At 43.1% G+C, this 13696-nt stretch overlaps 1 protein-coding gene across 1 annotated transcript in view; it reads right to left on the bottom strand.

The window, feature by feature from the left end:
* SETBP1 (SET binding protein 1) overlaps positions 1–13696 on the bottom strand; it is a 259184-nt gene that overhangs the window by 204104 nt on the left and 41384 nt on the right. The window contains 1 exon segment of the mRNA XM_040580452.1: positions 3850–3933. Coding sequence (XP_040436386.1) covers positions 3850–3933 — 84 coding nt within the window.

Raw genomic sequence — 13696 nt, 5'->3', positions numbered from 1 at the left:
GAGAGAAGTGGCCCAGCCATCCCCTAATAGCTATTACTTCTTAATAAAGAGCAGTACTTAGGCAAGGGATGAGGTTACTGTCAGAGGGGTCATGATTAATAATGATTAATCTGATCCTTGCCAACATGAACTGGATCCACCATTCACTAAATAATTACTCTGCAGCATGGATACCATTTCCAGAGGAGGCATACATTTGTCATATTAAAACCAAAACAAAATACATGGAAGGACAGGAGGATCTGACTTCTTGGTAACACTTAAGCTCACACGAGCCACCAGAAAAGTTAAGCAAAGAGAAGCAAAAAAATATCAAAGGAGAAGAGCCATTAAATTTTGATGAGCTGCCTACCTTTTGGGAGAAATGATGGAAAACAAATAAAACTAAACCCTGAGAAGGCAGAACTGTGTGTGCTGAGAATATGGAGTGCTCCGCTGCTTCTGGTTCTCAACCTTATGCGTGCTTCTAATATGCACATTATTTGTCCACCCACACATTTTTCCCATTCTTAAATAACATTTTGCTTTCCTCAGAAAGTACACACATTAAATCATTGCCCAGAAATCATCTTTCCTGCTTTGTTAATATACTACTTAACACAAGGAAATCCTAGTCCGGGATTGCCATTCTTATGCAAGAATGCACCTCAAACAGTAAGCAATGGCATAATAATTTATGGGGAGGCATAAATTACTGGGACACTAATAACCACTCTGAAGAGCATATATGGACCTTACAATTACAGTAGGATGTTTGTGGTGCAGAGACCTGCTTCTGGGCCTTGGAGCATGGATGAATTTCACTCCCAGAAAGCACACAAACAACTGGTGATGGTGCCAATGGCAGCCAAAGACATGAGGGGGGTTGCTGCCAAGACGTGGCTTTATTTTGGGACTCCTCTCAGTCATTCTGTTTCAGCAACCCAAAGCTTCAAGACCGTCCATGTAGGACAGGATTCAGTGCATTCAACTGTATTCCCTTTAAGGTTTTCAAAGCTTTTGTGGGATTTTTCTTGCCCTACTTAGCCTTCCAACTCATCTTGTAGAGTTTGATTAGGACTGGGAGCCCACACACAGAGACCACCAGTCCCTCTCCTTCTCAGGTGCAAATCTTTGTGACCATTGTGAAATCCCAGCCCCATGTGAGCCTGTTTGGACTTCTGCCCTCAAGAGCAACAGGACTAGGATTTACACACTGGTGACTCGCACCATGGAAAATACCAGGCAAATAGGTGCCTTTGGATGCCAGACTCAGGGAAGCAGCTCTCAGGTCAAGGAGGTTAAGATGCCTCTCTTCTAGAGGTATGCTGGAGAAACGTCAGTAAATTAAATCCTCAGCAATGGTGTCATGGCTTGGTTCAGTTGGGGATTTTCACTGGTGGGGCAGTGTGTCTAGGACTTTTTGCAAGTTTCCAAAATGACTTCAAAGAATGAAAAAACAATAAAATCTTTGCAAAGCATCACCTTACACAAAAATTCAGCCACAAAGTAGATGGTTAGTCCCAAATCTTTCAAATAGTTGCTGTTGTAAAATCCACATACCTATTTATGTGTACATTCATGAAAGCTGCATTTTCACGCAACTTTATAGAGGCATCACAGGAAAACACAAAGCAAGACCAAAAAAAAAAAAAAAAAAAAAAAAAGAAAAAAAAATCCTTAACAACAATAATGTAATGAAGGTAAATCTTTAAAATCTTAGACAGGTCGCAGGAGGAGGGGGTAAAGCTCTGCAAACAAAACTAAATCCAGTGCAGTGTTTTTCCCCTTCACAAAGTGAAACAAGCTGTTCCTAAAATAATGCTTCCTTAGTTTTCTGGCAATTAGTGTCCTGAAGGATTAGCCTACAATCATCGGCAAGTGTTTGCCTTTCCCAGCCAATGTCACCACAGAAGTCTGTGTTTATCTACAAGGCCCAGGGGATAATTTATAAACTGAGGAGAGGTCCCGCATTCACAGGCAAATGTTCCACATTGCTACCCACCCTTCTGTACTAGTTTTCTCCCCATCCACCTCCTGTCCCCTGAAATATAGACAGGATACTGCCAGGGGCAAGATGTATGAGCTTTACAGCTTCTGGAGCAAGCACTTGCCCAACAGTTTATGCCAATACAGTAAAAAAGAACACCTGAGATGGTCAACACATCACCAGACCTCAAAAATTAGATTTCAGAAGGTAACTGAATGCAAGGAATAATTTATCACCATCCCAGAAAACATAAAAGGGAGTGGGATTTTTTTTCCCATCCAAACCCTTTTGCCCACTTTATAATTAAACTATTGCCATCAACAAGTTTTAGGTCCAGTACTCAAGGTTTGTTAAAGTCTTTCACAAAACCTCTCTGCAATCAAGATGTTCCCATTCCATTTTTAATCTCTGCTATGAGTGGTTTGATGCTGCTGTAGTCCTGTTGTAAATCAAAGTGATTCAACCAGAGTACATCAAAATACAAAAGACTAAACTTGTTAAAAGTGTTTCATGTCTAAATTCATTTTCTCCTGAAGTGTTAGAACCTCAACATTAGAAAATTAAGCTTGTATTGGAGAGAATGGGAAGCTATTCTTTAAAGAAAACTACTAAGAGTCCTTGTCTTGATGGTGAACTGATAGTATGGTTCATGATAATGAATTTGTTATTTTGCAAATACTAAATAAAGAAGAAAAAAAATCACCTCTAAAATGAATGAAAGACTCAATCCTATAAAGCATTTATAAGTGTGGCCAATGTTTCTCACAACAGAGCTCACTGAGGGATAAATAGATGTGTTGTCAGATATTCCCAAACATTAACAAAGCAAGGCTCAGAGACATTGTTATTAGTTAGGATTGATGAACGTGCATGTTGAAAATGAAAACATTTTTCTTCCTGAGCATTCATCTCTCTTCCCGTCCGTAAATTATTGGGAATTCCTGGAGCTTTGAGGACACTGAATTTGCTTCAGGTCTGTACCTGGCCATGGGTTGTTCACAAGGTACATTAGAGAGCCAAGTCATTTGACATTTGAGATCAGCTCCTTCACTATACCACATTTAATATTGGATGACCCCATATTTACAAAATGTTTCTGCTCAAATCAAATTTTGTTTCATCTTTGGAAAGAATGGTATCTGGATTCAAATTTCTGCTAACCTACAAAGCCTGAAAGCCATATTAACTGAAAATTTTGACAGGAACAAACTTGTCTGGTCTAATAAGTACAAAATGGTAGAAGGAAGGAAGAGACCACCAGCTGGCTGTCGTTCAGAGTGCAGCCCACCTCGCCTGCAATTACTGAACCCTACAAGCGATCCCACTGATGTCAATTTGACCAATTTTAGAATAAGGGGGCCATTCATTCCAAGTAATGAATATTGAAACCCAGCCATCAGTTTGTGAACAAGTTTTTACATGTCTATCATGAGGAACCTCAATAAAGAGTGTACTTGTGATGGTGTCACTTCAGAACAAAAACATGCAACGAATGGCACATTTCTCTGTAACTATCACCCATCCAGGCAGCTACAGTACAAGACCAAAGGTTGCATACATTTAGCCAGCAAGGAAGTGCAATATTCTTTAAGAAAGACATTGCCTGGAGTGGATTTTTATAAAGAAACAGAATTCATGAATAAATAAACCAGATGGGAGTAATTCAGGCTACAGCATTAACAGCTCCTAGTGCAGTGAATCCCTGATCTTGTTTGATTTTTTTCTAGAAATAACAAATATAAAAACATTAATGTTGTAACATTGTCAGCCAGGCCAAGGACTCTCTGTCCAGGAACCCTGATATGCAACAGCACAGTTCAAATCAACCAGATGTTAATACATTATTTTATTTCCACCAGTTAAGGTAGATATTGACTGACCTGATCTGAGTCTTTCACTTGAGCATTTTTCCCTTTTCTGCAACCACAACTCATAAGCAGTTTTGCATCTCCAATGACTTTTCCCTATAAAAGATAAGACAAGAAAAACATCAGTACAATCTGAACCACTGAAGACCAAGAGGCTTGCATTTATGACCAGAAGCAGGGGAAGAAAAGACGTTAGAGAAACCTGTGGACTCATCCTGCATTGCTGGAAGATACCCTTCCACAGAGGTGTAGCTCCCAGGCTGCCAAGGAGAATTCCCCAATGGCCGATAACACAGCATGAGGGATGTCACACAGACAGGGACAGAAGGAAAGCAAGTGTGTGGAAGAATACAGTAGGAATACGGGCAAGCCAAGCTGAAAAGCAACAGGTTATTTTATCCCAATGTTTTCATACATGTACATGAACATGAACAGAAACAAGTCTATCTTGCTCAGAGAGTACTATTACCAACCTGGAATGACTTGAGGCAAACCTCACGCACCAGTATTTCTATTCACCCTTACCAAGTTAGTGCTTACTTGCTTCTAGTGTAGCTAGATTTGGTGAAATAAAGTCTACAGGTGTGACTTGCTCTCATTAGGACAACTGGTCTATATAACACCTGGCAAGCCCTTCCCAGGAATTCAACAGCTCACCCTCGCCACCCAACACTGCTGGCACAGACCCTGAAACGTTCATAACAAGCTGGGGCCAATGGAGATTTACAAAGAAACAGGGTCACCTCACCCTCCTTTTGTCCTCAACCAACAGTCTGGGAAATAAACAAAGTGCAAACAGCTTCTTTTCATCGACAACCCACCAGACTGACTGAGCATGATCCCAGCAGCAAAGTCTCTCACATTAAAGTAGTTCTTTTCTGGGGATTACTTGAATCACTTTGGTTCTTCACCAAAGTGTTTTTGGAGTTTATCAGACCTAGACATCTTGATAAATCACCATGGCAGAACAGGGCTGGGATTCCAGGTTTGGTCAAAATGCTCCTTGAGCTGAAACAGTAACACAGCCTGAGTCCCCCAAAACCCATCACAATTACTTGCTTTCCCATGGACGCACCCACAAAGACATTGCCTTTTTTCAGATTTTGTGGTCCACAGCTGAAAAATAAACACTCTCAGCATTTGCTGGGTGACAGAGCACGAGTCTGCTCACATGCAGCTTTGAAGAGTTACAAGATTTCAGCTGGATGAATTTATACAGAAAAGGAAACCTCAACATTAAAGTAGTTAATGAGTTTAGCCAAGTGGAAGTGCTCTGCCCTAAATGATGAGGAAGGGAAAGGGCACAATTAAAAGGAATTCCAGCCATCGTTCGATGTCAGGGCGCAGCAGAGAAATGATCCTTGGTGGCAGAAATTACAAACAGACAGATGAACTTCTGGCCACCTCGGGAGAGGCTGCCAGGTGTGGTGACATCTTTTACTTGGTGACCCCAGCATCTCACAAGTACCAGCAAGGTCAGATACTGAGCAGAAATTATCTTTTCTCCTCTTTCCAAAAGAGATGTGGGAAAAAAAAGACACTAAAAGGCAGTACCTGTACCTGATACCTAACCAAAACACCCAAGGCTGGGGCTGCTGATTGCAACCTGTCAAACTTTGAGGTTTTCAGAGGACTACTTCCACCTGGCATCCTCTACCTGTGACTCCCATTTATCAAAGGAATTTCCTCTTGCCCCATTACTACAGTCCTTCACCAACTGACCTGTAATCTCTTGAATTCTAAAACCTTTCCCCAGAAAGAAGTGATTACATTAAAATTTAAAGCAATTGTATTAAATAATTACAGTAGAGATAAGAAACTGAGGCACAGAGAGGGAGTTGTCTGTCTAACCAGAGGAGACTTTCTAGACACCCCACAGTACATGAGAAAGTTAGACATACAAAAGGACCTAAAGGGAGACCCACGCATTTCCTAACAGGCAGCTGATGGACAACAAGGATATATTATGGTGCCTAAAGCAGCAACATACTGTGTTTAGGAAATTCCTGTATTTAGGAAACTGCATCCATACAAGACTTGCTGACAGTCAACTTGTGCCAGTATCCACTGCAAATTTTTTATGCTGAAATAGATACTCCAGCTCTTTTTACACCACAAACCAAGGAAAACCTCCCAATTTTAGACCCTTCTTTGGTTCCTAGGATATACTGGTCATGCAACATCAGCTCATGGCAAACCATGGACACATTCTGTCCATGGAATAACTGTCTGGAAGTATCATCAGTTTTATTTAACAGAGAAATTGCAAGGTGTTGTCCATAATCACCTGGAAATCAAGAGCAGAGGGGAAATACGCACACAAAACTTGATAGTTTTTTTTTTTTTTTTTTCTTTTTTCCTCTACAAAGCCAACACCTCGGCTAGCGAGTTCATGCTAAAACTAGACCCTGCTTTCTCTACAGCAGATTCAGCTAGTGAGTTGGTGTATTTTGCCTAGTCTTTGTTAGAAACATCCTTTTTCTTGCACAGTCAGAAAACCTTGATGATTAAAGCAACACTTCCATGAAATGGGTTTTCATCACAAAGTGCTGCATTGCCTATACCTGAAGCTAGATCTACCAGGCAAGTAAAAGACACAAACCCTGCATGTCAGCCAGGCTCCCCTTCCAGGCTTGCCTACAGGGGTTGTTTCACTAGGTGCAAATCGCATAGTTGTTGGGCGACAGAGAGACCAACTCTATAGCTCTGTACTTAGTATCTTCTCCTAGATTGTGGAAACTGATGAGTTAAATTGCTAGGTTATTTGTGAGGTTGAAGACTCCACCTCAGTTTTTTAACCACATTTTAAAAGGTCTCTATTTGGAGAATGAAGGGAGAATGAAGGCCAGTACGAGAATGCAGGGGCTCTTCCACCCCCTAAAAAAGCAAACAGAAGCAATGCACAGGATGAATAATCCCATCTCCTTTTCCAACTGCAGATGCACCTCTCCCAGCGTGCATCGCCTGAATTAGCTACTACCTCCACCTCTTTTTTAGAAAAGCCTATTATAAGCAGATGCTTAATTTGGGGATAGGTGTCTAACATTAGGCAGCTAAGTTGAAAGGCAACAAAAAAAAAAAAAAAAAAAAGAAAGAAAAAAAGCATATGGACAACATTTGCAGCCAGTCGCAACTCCGCTCAAGAGCAGATGGAGGCCTTGTCATTCAGGGGTTTCCTTGCATACACCAAGCAGTTCAGTGGGGATAGGGAAAGGGGCTTCTGTTTGGATGCTTCTGTCTGGAACCAGATTAGAAGAAAGCACGCTTTTCCACAGCACACGCCTTGTGTTACATTAAACATGCATATGCAACTTCAGCTTTTATTCAGTGATCTGAAACAGAGCCCTCCAGGGTGCTAAGGGTCAGTGAGTTTTTGCTTGTTTATCTGTATGTTATTTTACAGTTTCTAGTGCCCAAAGAGTTTGTTAAGAAATTAAAACACCTCACTGGGACTCTCTTGCAGTGGTTGTTGCCTCCTAATGTATCCCTCCCTCCTTCATTCAGTAGCGCTTGATGCTTACAGAGGAGGGGGAGGAGAACACTGCAGAGAGAGGAGCCTCATCTCACTGGGTACTATGGACGTACAGTCTTAATTTACGGAGCATCTTTACCATGTTTCATGGCCTTTTAATAACAGGATTGGGGAGGAGCACAGTGATCTTGAAAGCTCACAGATGTACTGCTACTAAATGACATTGTGCCGCCTGATCTCAATGTTATGCTCTGGTTTAGAAGCAAGGAGGCACAAGGATTTCCAACAGAGGAGCTTGTTTTGCCTTCTGATGACTCCCACCCATCGTCAGACATCCCCCTTCCCAAGGCAAAGAGCAAGAAGGCTCCTTGGCAAGCACTGAAATATACATATATATGTCCAATTATCCCACCTCATATATGAAGTCACTGGCCTCTCCCTTCTGCTTGCGGCACAGGCTCCAGTAGTTGGCCAAAGTTTGCAGAAAAAGGAGAAAAATAATAATAGTAACAGGCTTAATGATCTCAGCTGCACGGCTGACAAGAGCTGATCGGTTGCCAGTTTTAACAGCCTGTGGTCAAGAAACACTAAACTGCATCACCCAGAAGTCAAATGAGGGCTGGTCACAACTCGCTTCACGCCAGCAGCTCCAGGGGGAGCAGGCTGCAGTGAGGCCAGGTGCCACCACGTTGCCCAGAGCAGTCCTCTGCGGAGCTGCCAGCCTCATTTAAAGGAGTCAGACGTGACGCACATGGGACCAGCAGGCCTCCATGGAGCTGCCAGGCCCTGCCCCGGAGGAGCTGGCTGGGATTAACCAGAGGATCCCATCTTCCTGCCACTCTCCCAGGTCTGCAGCTGGAAAGATCAGCTTGAGAGGTGGGCTTGACTCAGCAGCACTGTGCCATGCACCTTGTGGCCATGGGCAGGTCCGACTGGGCTCTGACCTGCTTGGTTCTCATCAGCATTCCTCGGTTTTGAGAAACAGCCATCAAAAATGCTGGCAGTAGCCTCACCCTGAAGGCACTGGCACAACCTGTCTCCACTTGGCCACTGGAAGGTCTCACTGGCCAAACTTGGCTTTGGCTCAGCTGTTCACACTCTCTCCATCTCTCCTGCTTTGCAATACCCTCAAAATGTCTTTCGTCAACAGATGAAAACATGAGGTGCAGAAAGGATAACTGAGTCTTGGCCCATGGCGACCTGGGAAAGAGCAAAGCTTCCAGCATGGCCTTTCCGAGGCTTTTATCAGCATTTCAGCTGCAGAAGCAGCCTGGCTTTTCACAGAGGAGTACTTTCCTGAAAGAGCTTTGTGAAGCTGAGCTGAGCAGCACTTCACAGCCTCTTCCCTTTTCTTCCTCTCCTTACACCACCAAAATAGCTCTCCAGCATGATAACCACATAAATACAGTGATCATACCAGCTCAGGAATAACAAGTATGTAGGGAGATGATGCCATCCTTCTCTGCCTCCTTCTCCATCCATCCAATAATCCCAACATTTCCAGTACTAGAGAGCACCTCTGCAGCCACTTCCCCTGACATCCTGCACTGGGCAGGCTGTGCAATTCAGTCTACTGTCCTGCCACTGAGCTTAATAGTTATTTTTAAATAAAATTATTACTGCTTTTCACCATGAGCTACTTAGTAACAAACCAAGAGGAACATGGTGTGGTTTTTGTTTGGGTTGGTTTTTTTTTTTTTTTCCTTAGGGCCATGGTTCAGTTTCTCACCAAGAAAAAAACATGTTTACAGGACTGCAACAATGAATCCTAAAAAAAATCCCCACAAGTGCATACATGATATTGGGAAGAACAACGTATTCGATGTTTATGGTTTTTACACTATTCTGTCAGGGTGATCCACACGTCTTGAAGAACCGGTACCCAAGCGCCTACAGCGGTAGAGTGGGAGAAGAGAAGGGGGGAAATGAAGGGAAACGAGAACTGAATCCAAGGTGGAGGCAAGCGGCAGTACAACAGACAGCTGGTGTTTGGGTGGTGGTAAATCACCCTGAAATGAGCCTCTTCCCTCAGCTCAATGAGGCCTAAACAACAAAGGAAGGCACAGCTTGCAGCCGGACAGCCTGCTAGCCAACCACAGACACACATGACAGCTTCATTCAGGAGCCCGGAGTCAATACAAAAGCTTCGAAATCAATCCGACATCCTGCGACCTCAAACAATGCACCAAATCTTCTCAGAATTGGAGCCCCAAATGAGGGGGAGCAGCATTCAAGGGAGATCAAACCGCAGGGCTGGCATTGAAAGGGACTAAAAAGGAGAAGAATGTTCCCAGTTTATTAATGGTGAGGTCTGGCCGGCTGCAGCCCAGCCACCATAGGTTACGTTCATTAAAGGGCAGCGCTTTGCACGTATTATGCAGAGCGCCCAGAGAGTATGTGTGTGTGTGCGTGTGTGCGTCAGCGTGCCCCTCACTCGCTAGAGATCAGGATGTGCCTTTCTGCTTAGGACCGTTGCCTCCATCAGAAATTCCTCCTGTGTGAACCACAAACAGGGTTTTTTCCCACTTGAGCCACTGTATGGGCACAGATGCGCTCACACCCTCGCACATACGCACGCTCTCTCTCATCCCTGAGCCTGAAAAGCATAAAGGAACTCAGCCAGGCTCTTTCCAAGGAAGAAAAATAAATAATAAAAAAAAAAAAAAAAGCAAGTGTTTCACACCCTCTTCTCTCCTGGCCATACTTTCAGCTTAGACACACAGACAAAATCTACTACAAAAGGCTGAAGCATTATGTGATTGCCACTGTTGCTGATGGAGTTGATTGCTCCATAAACCCTTGCCTGCTCCTCTGTGCCATAAAGAACTTGGTCCTACAGTGCAACAAACCCACAAAGAGGACAAAAAGAAAAAGAAGTGCTTCGATCCCAGGAACTACCCCCTCCGTGTAGGGTTGCCCCCTCTGGGGTAGTTTCACCTGCAGCATCTGTCTTGCAGCACAGCACACAAATGGCACCCTTCCCCCACAGCAACAACAAGGCCAAGCAAATCCTTTTTATCAGCCCCCTTTGAAGGCAGGTGGAGAAGTAGAATATAGACACACACGCACACAAAAAAAAGATAAATACCATTTGCAAAAGTACTGTTTGGATTTGCCTGTCCTAATTACCTTCTTTTCAGCTGCCACATGTTTGAAAGAGTTGGACCTTGCAAGTATTCTCCTCCTCAGCTGCACAGCCCAAGATGGGTTGCTTGCTAGAGGAGGGCAGACTTGAAAATGCTTCCTTTTTGTGTTGAAATGGGAGCAGATTAAGAGAAAGGATGGAATTTTTCAATGCTATCTATGGATTGTGATGCACATATTGCATGCCTTTTCACTGAAGACATGTAAATGTCCAATCACCCTTGCTTTTGAAGTGTCACGCTGATCTTATGTTCAGAACAGATACAGCTGTGGGAGCTAGTAACCTTTCCCACATTTTAAGAAACTAGGTGCACAGAAACTGAAAACAATAAGTGTTCCTTAGGACACAGCAATTCCAACACATTTTATTCTCAGAAGTTGGGGAGATTAGCATTAAGTCTCCCCCCAAAAAATTTATGCTTTACTTAACCTTTACTTCACTAATCTATACTATTATTGCCACAACTCTGGAGTCCTTTAAGACCATGAGCATGATCCTTGTTCTCCTCCTCTTAGAAGACAGTTCTGGTTTTACCTTGTGTTAACATTATAGAGATGCCAGAGGGCAACTGGGAAAAGACAAGTGTAGCAGATTCAACAAGATTTTTCTCCAGCACAGGGTAGGATAGAAGATCCAGTTGACATGCAAAACAAGATAAGGTGATATCTGAAGCTCAGGCAAGAAGATCAGAGAAGTCCCTGCCTGGTTTATCAACACTAAGACAAAAAGGCTCTCAATTAGCATAGAAAGAGGAAAACTTCAGCCAGCCTGGGTAAGTGCCCAAAGATGTGGTAGATGAGTGGTAGGAAACGATGAAGGGCTGCAACCATTCCTAGCACTGCAGATGAAAGACAGTCTGCAAGGATCAGATGGATAAAGATTGCTGGAAGGGTAATAAGGTTGAAATCTTTCATTTTAAAAGACTTTCTTCGCACTGAAATAGCACTTTTTGTTTCAGCTATCTAGTGAGTGCAAATGTACATTTTTCAAATTGTGGGAAACTAAGCTCTTATTTGGATGGGTTGCCTTTTTTTTTGTCTTTTTTTTTTTCCTTGCCTGCTTTAAACTCTGCTGTTTGAATAATTTAACAATCTATCTTAAATATTTCACCAATAAATCACAGGCTTGTGTTTCTATTTCATGTTAAAACTAATCAGTGGAGGAATGCCTGAGCTGGAAGTTAAAATTCTGCTCCACCAAGCCAGCAATGCATAATCATTTCTCCGCAGACTCTCTGGTGAATAAAAACTTCTCTGCAGAATTAATGTCATATAAAAAGTTCTTTGTGCAGGCGTAGAGCACAACCGCACTTGGCAGGATCGTCTGCATCCTGCCAACGGGGCTCAAGATTTCCAGAGCTAATTGGTTTGTAGAGTTTTCCCACCCTGCTGAGCACAAGCAGGGAGCTTGCAGCTGAATCCCATCCACGGGTACGTCAGGCCAGAATCTCCCTTTGCTGGTCAGGATGCTGATGAAATTCACAAAGCTCCAAATGGTCCACCATAGGTGATGACTGTATTGGGATTCCATGCCCATTCCCATCAAAAAGAAGCAAACAGAAAAAAATTCGGATGTTCTCAGCAAAAATGAGAGATTTTAAAAAATGCTCTGGGGTGAAGGAGACATGAGCCTATACCAAAGAACCCCAAATCTTATTGACCATCAACAGGAATAAAACTAATTGAGTTCCTAAATTGTGTAGGCATTTTTAACCACATTTCAATGACGTTCTGATGCAAAATCAACACACTCATAAAAACTAAGAGAAGCGCACCTAACCCCTCTTCACTGTGCCTCAAAATCCCAGTTCAGCAAAATTAAGCCAGAAAAACTCACATATATATATAATTTAGTGCAATTAACTCTAATTTTGGCCCTAAGTCACTGGGACACATTCAAGGTCTCAATTAGCAAAATCCAAAATGCATGAAGGATGAGAATAGATAGCAAGAAGTTGATAGCTAACATATTGAATCCAAAAAGCAAAACAGAAGAGAAAAAAATTAAATCCTCAAGGGAAGGGAAGAGGAAAGAGAAATAGCTATAAACTACATTATTACCAAGTTGCTTCTTATTTCGTTTTGTGCCAACTTTTTGCTTAGCTTTGTAAAATAACTTAAAAGGTCATGTCTTTTGCTTCAAAGAAGTCTACAGCGGATGATCTTACATTAATAACCCATAGTAAAGTATGAGCAAAACATACACAATCATATGCACAGATTAAAAATCTTCTTGGGTGACATGATTCCTCTTCTGCAGCTGGGCAAAGATCTCCACATCCCAGCTCCTAAGACTGGCTGGAGCTTGCCCGGGGGGAGGGTGGGCGAGGTGGAAATTAGAAACACATCATCCTCCTCATCCTCATTTTAGGACAGACATCTTCATCGTTCCTCCCCATGTGCAGCCGACAAGACTTCCTGCACAAACTGACACAGAAACAGCTAATTTACTGCTTTGTGTCAGGAATGCAGCCAGGGTTTTGGTCCCCTTCACCCCAGACTCCCTTCGTTGTGCTGCTTCATCCCCAAAAGGATCTCCCTTTCCTCCTGCCCCTCCCCTTTAACATGCTCTTCTGCTTTTGTAACTTATCTCCGTGCAAGCTACTTCCCAACAGGAGTCGAAATTAAACAGGCTGCCCATATGCCATGGCTCACTTGTTGTCTGTTCCCCTCACTGCCATCTGGCCTATTTTGCTCAGCCAAAGGGGGGGAAAAATAAATTAGGGGAAAAAAAAAAAAAAAAAAAGAAGAAAGAAAAAGGGGTGGGGGGAGAAGGAGAAGAAGAAGGATAAAGCCAGACACAATGAGGACGAGGAGGGAGGTGATGATGCTGTCTCTCGCATCTGCTCCTTGGCCAGGCTCCCAGATAGATCAGTAATGGAGAGCAGCAGAACCAGTGACAATTAATCCAAACACAGTCCTGTTTATTTAACCTGTTCAGAGAGATCAGCTCATGTGCTACTCCCCTGGCAAGGAGGCACCACACTCCAGCAAGGAGCTTCCCACTGAGAAACCTCCAGCCAGAGGAGGCAAAGGGAGAACCTTATCTCCTGAACCGAGCTGGAGAAAAAATCCCGGATTCTTCCCAACATGATGCCTGTGCTGCTGCTGGGCTGAGGTTTTCCTTAACTTTCCAAATCACCTTCATTTTCATACAGCAGCGCAGGCAGCAGAGCAAGGAGAGATGTGAGTGGGTGTGGGGGAAGTTGCAGGTCTGCCCTTGCCTTGATGCTCACTAATTTC

The sequence above is a fragment of the Falco naumanni genome, chromosome Z (genome assembly GCF_017639655.2).
Source record: "Falco naumanni isolate bFalNau1 chromosome Z, bFalNau1.pat, whole genome shotgun sequence".
In the NCBI taxonomy this organism is placed as follows: Eukaryota; Metazoa; Chordata; class Aves; order Falconiformes; family Falconidae; genus Falco; species Falco naumanni.
Note: the sequence above shows the minus strand (reverse complement) of the source record. Positions and strands in the feature narration are given on the sequence as shown.